The sequence below is a fragment of the Chanos chanos genome, chromosome 6, assembly GCF_902362185.1.
Source record: "Chanos chanos chromosome 6, fChaCha1.1, whole genome shotgun sequence".
Classification (NCBI taxonomy): Eukaryota; Metazoa; Chordata; class Actinopteri; order Gonorynchiformes; family Chanidae; genus Chanos; species Chanos chanos.
This window is the reverse complement of record NC_044500.1, coordinates 40,655,780-40,668,896: the sequence shown is the minus strand read 5'-3', so window position 1 is coordinate 40,668,896 and position 13,117 is coordinate 40,655,780. Positions and strand designations below refer to the sequence as shown.

Sequence of the window (13,117 nt, the reverse complement as noted above, 5' to 3'; positions counted from 1 at the left end):
TTTGGCCTGTGGAGATAATCAATATGAGCTTTGGACTTTATTGCATAGCTTGATCAGGCTACATGTGTGTTGTGTGGTACCTGGGTGCACTATGACTGTGTTCTATTGACCCACAGAGCTTTCCTTGATTTATTGCAGTCTCACTGTTGCCATGGCAATAGTAATGACGGTTTACAAGGGAGCCAAGGTGGGGCTGCTGCTAACCTACTGTATCAACCAAAACTACAGGACGGATTTTATCCGAACATATCAACAGAATAAGGCATATGTGAATAATATCACAAGAAGTGAAATGTATATTTAAAAAACTAAACTTCACAGAGTGCTAGTCTGTGTATACAATTCAGGTGGCATCAGCTCTGAAAATATTCAAAAGCATCACGCACAAGACCCCACGTAATAATGTAGTGTTTTATCTAGTTCATAGCACCCCAAGGTACTTTTGCTCAATCTGTGTTTGTTTTTCCTCCTGTAGGGTAGTTTGTGAGATGGAGTCAGCACGTAGAGGAAGTAGACCCGGACCTGTCCAGTTGTGTGTTGGGGAATGTAGACCAGAACTACGTGCACGCTCTTCCGAGCTCTACACATTTGTGGTATGCAACGCAATGGCATAGCAATGGACCTCCTCTGTTTACAGTGCTTGTCTTACTTGTGACAATATTTCTCTCCGTAGATCCCAAAGGTCCTAGGGCTCATGCCCAACCGGGGGCCTGTTTCTGGGGGCACCAAAGTCACCATCGTAGGGGACAATTTGGATGCTGGCAGCAGAGTGGATGTACGCTTCGGTAATGAAACATGTGAATTCTACAGGTCAGTAGACCAGGGAATTCATTTCCCCAGTGGATACTTATCAAAGATATCCTTCATTCTAAGAGAGTTCTTATGTAAGGCCAGCTTTTTCTTTGTATAATGAGAGAGAGTACTTTAGGTTTTCCTTTAGAAATAGTCTAAAGGCCCTTATTTTTAGATAGCTATTTAAAGATCAAAAGCTCCCTCATTGTGTAAGCATTCTGATTGTTCTGGCTCCCTCATTGTTGGTGAAGATGGAGAGGCATTAGCTAGATATCTATTAATTACCATGTCTTAGTCTTATGGAGTTCTCAGCTCAAGCAAAAGGATGAAGAGAGTGAGAGTTTAGAGGTTAGAAATGCAAGGTTTTCACCGACAATTACGAACCTTTATTAGAGCATGTCAGAGACAGGTGGACTACCTCATCATGGAATACTACTCAGAAGTAGAAGCGAGAGGCAGATGGTAGATATCTATTCCAGATCAATGACCTAAAAGCATTTAAAGCACTTCTTCACCTTATTGATCATTATTGTGTGAGAGTGTTTTTTTTTTGTTTTTTTTTAAAGCCTGTAATTGAACAAAACATATCCAGGGCTACTCTGTATGCAAGTGCAACACTGAATCACGTGTGTCAGGATGTAATTACATATTTAAGGATAAGCGAGTTTCTCATTTTACTTACTTTTGAAAATTCTGTAAACCTCTCTCCAGGAGGAGCTCGACAGAGATTGTGTGTTTCTCTGCCCCTTCTGTGTCTGGGGAGGGTCCAGTGCAGGTCAGTCTGAGTGTGGACAGGGCCCAGGTCAGAAGTAACTTGGCATTTGAATACATAGAGGACCCTACTGTGCAACGAATTGAACCAGAATGGAGTATAATCAGGTAATATCCTCCGTGTATAGACACTTTAATATAGTTTCAACATTAATTTAATGTGTCTAGTTAAATCTTAGTCAGGTGCAAGGGATATTTAAGGGATTTATTTAACTGGGTTTACTGAATCATATTTCCTTCAAAGGTACAAAAAAGTAAAACTTAACTGAAAATTTGGAAAAAATTAAAAAAATAATTCCTTTGTGCAGAAGGAAAAGGAAAGATTGGTAAGGCTTAAACTTTTCACCTCTGAAATTTTGCCTTCGTGGAGGGTACTTTGACAGTCAGCGTATTCTTCCTGGTTAAGAAAAGGTTGTAGGATGTTTTTGTTGAGAAGCGATCAAAGCTGTGTTGCTCCATCTGTGTGCAGTCACAGTGTGCTGCCATATAAGCTCAGGTGTCCTTTGATGTGTGCAGAGGGCTTGATCCATTTCAGGCTGAAAAGACAGGTCTCTCTTCCACCCCCTACTCCCAGTTTCATATCTTGTAGAATATTAATTCAGAGAGAGACCAAATGCAATATGGATGCATGGCTTCTGTATGCCCATTTAAATGTTCTTTTCAATTCTGAATTCCATCCAGTCCAGTTTCCAAGAAATCAGGAATGTAGGGGTTGCATATATATATATATATATATATATATATATATGTGTGTGTGTGTGTGTGTGTGTGTGTGTGTGTGTATGTGTCTATTTATGTATGTATGCATATGTATATGTATATTACATCTTTGTAAAAATCTAGCAACAAGATTTATATCTGTTATTTGTATGGAAACACAGCTGCTTCAAATTAGCATTTTATTATCAACACTTCAAGCAGCCTCAGACATACAAAGATAAACAAGATAAATACAAGGTATAGCTGTTGAATGAACATCTTGAATGTTACTGAATTATAATAATTTTTGTAACAGCGGACATACCACGTTAACTGTAACTGGGACCAACCTGGATGTTGTACAGGAGCCTAGGGTCAGAGTCAAGTATGCTGGCCATGAATCTGTGAATGTGAGTAAAGACACACTCATGAAAGCAATTTTACTTAATAGTTCTTGGGATAATTGTTTGAACTTGTCATTGTTCCATTGTAGTTCCATAGAAGTTATCGCAATTCTTTTTTCTTTTCTTTGACCCCCCCCCTCTCTCTCTCAGGTCTGTAAGGTTGTGAACACCACCACCATAAGCTGCTTTGCTCCCCCTCTGAATACAGAGTATGTGCCTGGTCAAGACTCGGTCAAACATGCAGACGAATTTGGATTTGTTTTCAACAATGTTCAGGCTTTGCTTACTTACAACAGTACCAGTTTTATTTATTATCCAAACCCCTACTTTGAGCCTCTAAGTATGTCTGGAGTATTGGAACAGAAGCCTGGGTCCCCCATCATACTCAAGGTACATAAACTCACTCTAGCATCACCCTACGATTACTTTGTCCTCCATTACTACAAAAGAAAGGATTAGTCTGTTGAGAAAGTCTTTGCAAGTAATTACTTTTGCCATCTATTATCAGTTAATATTTTGTACGGATCCATAAACAATGCTAATCCATAAATCTCAAATTAAGTGTAACATTCTTACATGATTCTTGAAATGAAAGGATTTATATGTTGTTTAATTCTGACAGATGTTTGATATCTGTGTAATGTAGGGTAAAAATCTAGTGCCCCCAACGTCTGGTGGAGCCAGGCTGAACTACACAGTTCTGATTGGGGAGACACCATGCTCCATTACTGTCTCAGAAACTCAGCTGCTCTGTGAACCACCCAACCTGACTGGACAACACAAAGTCATGGTATGTTTGTCTGCCTATGAGATTCTTTTGTACATCTGATACATTAAATTAATTTAGAACATGAAATGGCAATGACAGTCTTTTGGTCTCATTGCAACTATGTTATTCAGGTACAAGTTGGTGGACTCCATGTGTCTCCAGGAACTGTACACATCCAGTCAGACAGCCTACTCACCTTGCCTGCCATTGTTAGTATTGCTGCTGGAGGAGGTCTGCTCCTCGTCATTGTCATCCTTGTCCTCATCGCATATAGACGTAAATCTCATGAAAATGACCTCACTCTCAAACGGCTTCAGATGCAGATGGACAATCTGGAGTCCAGGGTGGCTCTGGAGTGCAAGGAAGGTGAGTTTCACCGACTCATGTATATATACATGTATATAACTCTTGATCACTACATCCCTGAAGAGCTTTGCTGTGGAGAATGTTTTGGTTTGGAGTATTACATGTTGGTCAATGATCAAACAACCATTGCTGAATCACGTTTAAAGTTATATTTAAAAATCATTTTCTGTATATTCTACATCACTGACCAGCATTTGCAGAGCTGCAGACTGATATAAATGAGCTGACCAGCGACCTAGACCGAGCAGGCATTCCATACCTGGACTATCGTACCTATGCCATGAGAGTGCTCTTCCCAGGCATGGACGACCACCCAGTGCTCAGAGAATTGGAGGTGAGAAATTAACATGCTGAAACTCCAGACTCTCTTCAGCTGTGAACAACAAAGATGGCTCATGGCTCATGGCTCATGTTTTAATAACCACCAAACTGCAAAGCATAATAAAGTGCAGCATGTATAGTACTCAGTCTTCTGGGTATTATACTCAGTGTGCTCAGCATGCTAACTTTAATCCCTATTAACATGTGTAAAAATCTCTTGCATTTTTAGCTTGGTTACAAAGGCAGCGCACAGACAAGTTGTAAAAGAAACCAAGTAACACGACATCATCAAAGCAGCTTGTCAGTTTTTGAAAACAGCTAAAGTAGAGGACGCAAACATTCTATTCCGTGATATTGCTACCTAAATCAGATCTTGGGATAGACCTATTATGGTGTGATTTTTCCCAGGTTCCGGGGAATGGACAGCAGAATGTAGAGAAAGCCCTCAAGCTCTTTGCTCAGCTGGTCAACAACAAGACATTCCTGCTGACGTTCATCCGTACGCTGGAGCTGCAGCGCTCTTTTTCCATGCGTGACCGCGGTTACGTGGCCTCACTCATCATGACTGCGCTGCAGGGCCGACTGGAGTACGCTACTGATGTGCTCAAACAGCTCCTCTCTGATCTTATTGACCGCAACCTGGAAAGCAAGAACCATCCGAAGCTGCTCCTGCGCAGGTAAGAGATGAGATACTAAATATGCACACATACACCCCCCCATTTGCCAACATCTATTTGTTCACACTCATAAGTAATTTATTCTGTATAGTCATATAAATATGAGCCTGGGGAGCTAGAAACATTTCAAGTTGCTCTTGTGTGAGGAATTTTGCCTTAGGGTAGAGCAGATATTTCCATTTATTTTTCTCAGAATGCTCCACGATGTGTTTAAGAGTGCCATGTCTGTATGGCCGATGAATACCTATGAATATTGGTTCTATACACCACCATCCTGTGGGTTTTTAAAAACTGTCTTATCGCGTGGCAATGGTTCAAAAAAGTATGTGAGGTGTTAAGGGGAGAATAAACTTTGGATTAGCTGTGAACTGCTGTCAGGAGAAGACGAGAGAAAGAGAGAGAGAGAGTGAGAGAGAGCTGAGAGGAATGGGCACAGAGAAATGGGCTGAGTGAAGGTTTATTCAAAGAGACAGACATATATAGGACAGACAGGACTGGAGTGAAGACAGAGTGGAAGAGTAAGTGAAATATAGTGGAAGTGAAAGGAGAAGAGAGGGAGAGGAGAGGAAGTGGAACTATTGTCAGACCCACTCATCCTCTGTATGTGTCTCATAAAAAATTCAGCGAAAGCTCAAGTTTGCCTCCTCTCCTGCTCTATATTGTTGGAGTTTGTTTTGCTGGGACTGAGTGAGGCCTGTTGAATCATTAATAGGGGCAGGTTTGGCTTCTCAGTTTGGTATGCTTTCTTTAAAGATGAGCAAAAGTTAACAGGGGGTCCAGAGAAGCCCAAATCTAGTATTCACCTAAAGTGATTCTGGAGCAAGCCCTATGAAGGGCTGACCAACAAAGAGATAAGTCGTGAAAAATGAATCGTGTGAGAAACTTTACTGGTAAACAACTATGAGCTTTAGCAGACAAAGAGGGAACAAATCTTGAAATCTTTATTGAATTACAGGACAGAGTCTGTGGCTGAGAAAATGCTGACTAATTGGTTTGCTTTTCTTCTTCACAAATTTCTCAAGGTAAGGTCAAACCCAATGTGTCATCACAACATCCATTATTCATGTTAACCCATTTCTTCATTTCTTTGCTATGTCATTTACTGGTCAGGAGCCTGCTTTTATTCTATCCATCTTCAAAAAGAACGTATGTGAAGTAGTTTTATACATTCTCAGAGCAATATCCAAGCATATCCAAACCTATGTTCGATGTCTGTTGTGTAAAGGAAATAGTGTTGAATTTATGATTTTGATCCATCGAGCCCCATTGGTTTTGAGCAAATCAAGGATGAGCTTGCTGATGCTGCTGATGCAGTGTTTAACGAGCATAGCTCCATATGTAAGGTCTCTAGAGTGAATGTTCACAGCCTCACTTTAGTGTCTCTGTTTACAGGAGTGTGCCGGGGAGCCTCTCTTCATGTTGTATTGTGCCATCAAACAGCAAATGGAGAAAGGCCCCATTGATGCCATCACTGGGGAAGCACGCTACTCCCTCAGCGAAGATAAACTCATTCGCCAGCAGATTGAATACAAAACCCTGGTGAGTTCTGTGCCAGATTTACACACATAGCCATTCCGAACTTGAATTACATGCATTCATTTGAGTATATCCTAAACCCTTCTAAAATATTGTTATTCCAACCTCTAAGAAAGTGTGAGTATACACACACCATACAGAAGCACACACCACACATACAGACACACAGACACACACACACCCTAATGTCATTAGAAACCCCAGCAATGCTGCCATGTCTGATATTCTTGTATCAGCGCAGCACTCAATACCGTGACACTACCATTGTGTCACAGCTGTGTATATGTATTGTCTCATCTCAGCAGACCTGGCTTGCGTCCTGAGTTTCAAATAGACACGGGCATACATGGGAAACAAATCAATCATCTTTGGCCTTGAATAAAAAAAAAAAAGATGTCTGCAGCACATGGCTAGAGCACATGTTATAATATCACCTCTAGAATTCTGCCCCTTAACAATACTGTCATCATCCAACAGCCACTATATAACTAGAAACACTCACAGTGACAAGATCACACCTCTCACAGTGGAAAAATATGTCTCATTACCCACTTCATGTCCTGCCATAGCTGGTGATCTGGGGCTCTGTGAAGGTGTGAAATCAGATTTCTGGCTAATCACTGAAATGGTACACAGTATCCTCTGTCATGTCTTCTACTAGAAGAAGAAGGAAAGTACTATATGAATGAGTGAAAATCAGTTCCTTTGTTCAACTCCCTACTCCAGATTCTGAGTTGTGTGAACCCTGACAATGAGAACAGCCCTGAGACCCCTGTGAAGGTGTTGAACTGTGACACCATTACTCAGGTGAAGGAGAAAATCCTGGATGCTGTCTACAAGAACACGCCCTATTCCCAAAGACCTCGTGCTCTTGATATGGACTTGGGTAAGCTGTAGTTTGAGGTTAAGTTATTAAAAATATGTATGGAGTTGACAATCACATATGGTGAGTCCCTTTTAAATTATATCACCATTATTTACTTTTCATAATACGTAGCCACACTATGTGTAATTGTTGTAATTTGTATTACTATTATTATATAACTACAAGATTTACCAAATGCAACCTATTCCTTGTTCCTGCCATAGTTTAGACATTTATGGATGTCTGTTGGTAGACTAAAATCACTGTCTTGAAACACACACACACCTGACATATCAGTGACCTCAACAGCTAAAATGTATCATGTCTGACTGATAGAGCCCAAAAAGGGGTAAACAGATGGACTGACAGATTGTATGAAATGGTCACTCAGATCATGTACTCAAGTGTAAAATAATGATGACAGTTAGGTGGTTTATAGTACAAGCCACTGAGTTTACTCTGCTAAAGTGTGCACAATTTTGTAGATCTTCAGTCATTTTGTAGCTCACTAATTCAGAGTATATCTTGACAACTGATGAAATCTGAATATATTTTGTGCCACTCATATATTTGATAAAATATTTATGAAAATACAGGATATTTAAACTAAATTATGATGGAATAATGACAGTGGAACTGATTCGCCATTGCTTTAAATGCTGAAAACTGAATTGACTGTTAGAGTTTGAACTATAATAAATATTGCATGTGAGATATTGAACTGGATCCGTCAATATAACTAGAATGATGCATTAGAACAGGTCAGGCAAAAGTAACACTGCTTCAATATACAGACCTGTAAGAGTACCATTACCCTGCTGTGCCCTATCTAGCCTGGTTTTAAAGCAGTACCTTGTTGTGTGTTTTCACTCCTCTTTGTGTTTAATAACATCTGAATGTGTAAAGGTCTGTGTCAGTCTCTGTTTTCTGCCCTCAACAGAGTGGCGTCAAGGTCGCACGGCACGCGTGGTTCTACAGGATGAAGACATCACCACCAAGATTGAAGGTGACTGGAAACGACTCAACACCCTCATGCACTACCAAGTAAGCTCGGTGACTGTCCTCTTGGTTTATAAGTGTGCAGGTTGATAGATTTGCTAATAAGGCAAAATGTTCCACTAATGCAGTACGCTTATGAACAAATTCGTTTAGCGCTCTATCTGTTGTTCTCTCCTTCTCTTTCTCCCTAACCGCCAACCCCTGTTTAAATCCCCTGACTCATTGATCCAGTAAAGCTGTGTGAGCTACAGATCAATGTTAAAATCTTAAAATCTCTCTGCTCCTTTGGAAATACATTATAAATAATCTATTCCTCTCTTAGTTGCAAATAACTGCATTCCCCTGCTGAGGTTTATTTAAAACAGTCGTGGACAAAGGAAAAGAACTTGGCTCTTCAGGAGGGAGAAGTTGAAAGAGACATAATACCTTGATAAGATCTGGGAAATGAATAGTGCAGCCCATTATAAAACCATTTGTGCCACTGCCAGCGTGTGTTGTAGGACAAAGCATGTCGGCAGTACAAAAAAAAAGATCACTCTATCTAATATCTATCAGTGCAGCACGACAGAGAGATTGGAACTTTATCAAAGCTCAACCATTTGTTAAAGCCATTTGATGCAAGTGAATGAGGCCCATTCTAGGTAAATTGAGATGTCTTTTTTCTGTGGACAGACATACATGACAGACACAGAAAAATCATCCTGCTGTCTCTAAGTTGAACAATACGGCACATCACATTATCTATGTGGTCTTGTGGTTTAAACGTAGCTAGTTAGGTGTATGATAAGGATTTGAATTCAACGAAGAGTCCAAAGAGATAAAGAAAGGTTGATTTGATGACTGATTTGATGAATGCAACGTTTGCCAAAAGCATCAAATCTAGCGTACAAATCATACAGTTCAAAAAGTGATGAAAATGCAGAATGTGCAGATCTATCTTTCTGTGGTTTCACCTCACAAGTCTCTGTCCTCGGTTCTAGGTAGCAGATCGCTGTGTGGTTGCCCTAGTGCCTAAGCAAATGTCCTCCTTCAATATCCCTTTCTCAGCCAGCTTTCCTCGCAGTATAAGCAGATATGGTGAGTTCTCACTCCATTCAGCTTCTTCTGAAAGAGGGGCACCATTTTAGTTATTTTACTATGTTACTATCTCATAAATCCATTCTGCTTGCTATGAATGCAGCTACTCCATCCTTAATCGAAGTGTTAATTATTTTGGAATCTTTATTTTACTTATGAGCTATTAACACTACTTACACCATTTTACTATATGTAACTTGTATTAAATGTTTTTCTTATGGGATAGTACTAATTTGATCATATTTATATAATGATCTTAAATAAACAAGATGTAATACTGATATCATCCCTATTCAATTGAGTAGTTAGGTCGCTGTAACTAATACTGTTAGAGTGTGTGTTTGGTTCTCGGGAAAGGTGAAAACTCAACAGTGTTTCAGTGGCTCTCTGCCAAGACTCTCTTCTTTCTAGCACATTTCTGGCCTAGACCTGCTACTCACTCTGCAGTCCTTATAACACCACCCAGAATGATGCACTGCTGAGATCAGAGCCAAGATGGCACACATTAACCCTTTCCCAGATGGTGCTTAATAAGCATACTGTTGCCCCCTCTCTGGACCTGGCACTTGTCTGGTGCTACTCAAGGGCATGAAGGTAGTTCTGTTACAATTAAGGAAAAGGAATTCTTGAACACTGGCTACTCAGCAAAAAAAAAGAAAAGAAAAGAAAAGAAAAGAAAAGAAAAGAAAAGAAAAAAAAGTCAGGCTCAAGAAGTTGTATGTGTGTAGATTCTGAGAAAGAACAGAGAAAGTAAAAACACTACACTTAGGGCCTACAGCTTCTCAGTCAAGAGAATCAAGAGAAGAATTATGGACAATGGCAACCCCCCCCCCCCCCCCCCCCCCCCCCCCAAAAAAAAAATATATAGTTGCTTTTGGGACATACATCAATCACAATAGAATTGCTTTTCTTGGTGGAGTGTCTGCATGAGTTCACATGATTGATTTGTACACATCATATGAAGGATTGGCTTAATGTCTCACCTCCAACTGTCTAATTTTCATAGATAGATAGATCATCTTGAACTCAGGCTTTTGAGTGGATACAAAAAAAAATTCAACCTTTTAATGCCAACTGTGCTAAAAACTCTCAAAGTACTTTGTTGACTTTGTTACATTTTTGGAAGTGGATGAAATAAAGGTAGGTCTATGGTCAACTGTATTCCCTGGAGTGATATGAGTGGAAACAGCTGAATTATTTTTGCTTACATTGGTTTAAAAGGGTCAAGAGCTGAAAGCTTCTTGCTCAAATGGAAAGGGAAACTAAAAATTATTCCACGAAAAGAAAATCTAACATAACCTTGCTCTAAATTGTTTGGTTTTAAAATGTGTTATAGATTACATCCTGTAGGCCATGCTTAAAGGAGCGTAGTTCAAGCTCTGTAATCTGCTCTTGAAAAATGAGGCTAATTAGCCTGTATGCTGCTGTGTTTGCAGTAGTTCTGCTCTCCTGCTGCGTTCATCATTAACCTCACCTCTGTATGGGCAGACAGCTTGTCCAGGGTTATCTACCACACAGGCGGGGATGAAATACATAAGGCAGCCCTAATCCAGCAGTGATGATGTGGTTTATGGTTTAAGCCTTTTCTGAGACACCACTCCTGAGAGCTTACTGATGCTTTGCTTTATTTTCTTGAAATGAAAGCATGTCTTTCTTTCTAGCTCTTTCTTTCTCTCTCCTCTCTAGAGTCAGCGTTCCGCCCTAACTCTACCTCTGCAGGCAGTCCTGAAAGCATGCGTTCTCGTGCCCCCATGATCACGCCAGACCTTGAGAGTGGGGTCAAGGTGTGGCATCTGGTCAAAAACCACGAGCATGGTGACCAGAAAGAAGTGGATCGTGGCAGCAAGATGGTGTCTGAGATTTATTTAACCAGATTATTAGCCACTAAGGTACAGCATTGCACAGGTTTAATTTTTTTTTTTAATAAGTTGTGATAAACTATTTGTAAAGCCTTGAAAACCAATGTACCATCAAATTAAATTGAATGTCCCATTACTTTCTGCACATTTAATTAATTCAGTCAGATTCTTTTAATTTGAAAATAATCAGGTAATAAAAGGATACAGAAGTGTTGGGAGCTCAAAGCACTGTTGCACTACTCAGATGCCTCACTTCATGCTGTTGACTTTTCACAGGGAACGTTGCAAAAGTTTGTGGACGATCTGTTTGAGACTTTGTTCAGCACAGTGCATCGTGGCAGTGCCCTGCCATTAGCAATTAAGTACATGTTTGATTTTCTGGATGAGCAAGCAGACAGACATGGAATCCATGATACGGATGTACGCCACACTTGGAAGAGCAACTGGTGAGGAGTTGTTTTGTCATCAAAGTTTGTCATACACGTTATTTCATAGATTATCTTCCTATTCTACAATATCGGCAGTATGAATAAAACTCTGTGGTCGTTTGTTGGTTAGAGACTGTGAAGTCAAATAAACTGACACAGCATTCTTTTGAAATCATTTCATTCCTATTCTCTCAGCCTTCCCTTGCGCTTCTGGGTGAATGTGATCAAGAACCCTCAGTTTGTTTTTGACATCCACAAGAGCAGTATCACAGATGCTTGTCTGTCTGTGGTGGCTCAGACCTTCATGGACTCCTGTTCAACATCTGAGCATCGCTTAGGCAAGGACTCACCCTCTAACAAGCTTCTTTATGCCAAGGATATCCCCCACTACAAGAGCTGGGTGGAAAGGTGACTCTCTCTACTCTGTATCTTACTCTATATTTGTCTACCCTTTGTGTGTGTGTGTGTGGTTGTGTTGGCTCCACCCTTTTAGTTCACTGTATTTTGTTCATGCTGCAAATTTATTTCTGTCCTCCAAATTGATATGTTACCGCAAGCTGAACTGTATACTAAGGCTATGGGTACACTGGATGGTCAGAAGGAAGCAGAAAGTATTAAAGTACAGGTCATCTAACTGTGCATGTCAGACAGCCCCTGACACTTCATATCTTCCGCCAGGTACTACGCTGATATAAACCGTCTGCCTGCCATCAGTGATCAGGATATGAATGCATATCTAGCAGAGCAGGCTCGACTTCACTCCACTGAGTTTAACATGCTTAGCGCCCTACATGAGATCTATTCCTACGTCAGCAAGTATAGCCAAGAGGTAAGAGTTAAACTGAAATATAGTAGAGGCTTGATTTTGCCCAATTCCCCGTTGACTCATATTTTTATTACAATGAAGAAGTTCATGGCTGAACAGTAATAAATCATGACAGCTGTTATACCTCACCAAGTTTCTTCCTGGGTTCTTGCAGATCATGGAGGCCCTTGAGCAGGATGAACTGGCCCAAAAACAGAAGTTAGCGTTCAAGGTAGAGCAGCTCATAACTGCCATGGCTCTGGAGAGCTGAAGGAGAGCAAAGTGATGGCTGCAGGACACTCAGACATGCTACAGCACTCCACCACAGGCCTCAGGCTGACTGGAAGAGATCAAATCCGGGCCACATTTAACTTTCAGTTTATCAGGCAGCCATCCACATCTAACTGTTGGAGGACACCTACAAGGAGGAATATTACTTGTACTGGTTGTTCATTGGTGTTCAATTAGTGGCACTGCTTGAGCTGCTTGAGAGAACTATGTTACATATGTGAAGGGACCATACAAAATATCTTAAAAGAGCATTTCTAGAAAATGTGAAAAATAATGAGTGGGTGAGAAAGAAAGGAATATGGTGTATTATAACTGTGGAAATGGTAAGAAGAATGAAGTATTTCTCTTTCATAAATGAATAATATCTGTTTGTTTTGGTTAGTCTTGTTTTTCTACACCTTCATGATGAAAAATGAAAAATGAAAATACCCTCCAGTGTAGAAGCTTGTGACTCAGAA

The 13,117-nt window shown here is 40.3% G+C and overlaps 1 protein-coding gene across 1 annotated transcript in view; it reads left to right on the top strand.

Annotated features, from left to right (window-relative positions):
• LOC115815419 (plexin-A2-like) overlaps window positions 1-12,639 on the top strand; it is a 51,817-nt gene extending 39,178 nt beyond the window's left edge. Inside the window, exons 15-33 of the mRNA XM_030778372.1 lie at window positions 476-593; window positions 674-810; window positions 1,504-1,671; window positions 2,579-2,672; window positions 2,817-3,056; window positions 3,313-3,456; window positions 3,567-3,801; window positions 3,993-4,135; window positions 4,531-4,799; window positions 5,755-5,821; window positions 6,192-6,338; window positions 7,062-7,221; window positions 8,141-8,244; window positions 9,180-9,276; window positions 10,963-11,165; window positions 11,412-11,581; window positions 11,759-11,971; window positions 12,242-12,392; window positions 12,544-12,639. Of these exons, the coding sequence (XP_030634232.1) occupies window positions 476-593; window positions 674-810; window positions 1,504-1,671; window positions 2,579-2,672; window positions 2,817-3,056; window positions 3,313-3,456; window positions 3,567-3,801; window positions 3,993-4,135; window positions 4,531-4,799; window positions 5,755-5,821; window positions 6,192-6,338; window positions 7,062-7,221; window positions 8,141-8,244; window positions 9,180-9,276; window positions 10,963-11,165; window positions 11,412-11,581; window positions 11,759-11,971; window positions 12,242-12,392; window positions 12,544-12,639 (2,956 nt within the window). The remainder of the gene's footprint in view (window positions 1-475; window positions 594-673; window positions 811-1,503; window positions 1,672-2,578; window positions 2,673-2,816; window positions 3,057-3,312; window positions 3,457-3,566; window positions 3,802-3,992; window positions 4,136-4,530; window positions 4,800-5,754; window positions 5,822-6,191; window positions 6,339-7,061; window positions 7,222-8,140; window positions 8,245-9,179; window positions 9,277-10,962; window positions 11,166-11,411; window positions 11,582-11,758; window positions 11,972-12,241; window positions 12,393-12,543) is intronic.
• Window positions 12,640-13,117: the final 478 nt, after the last annotated feature.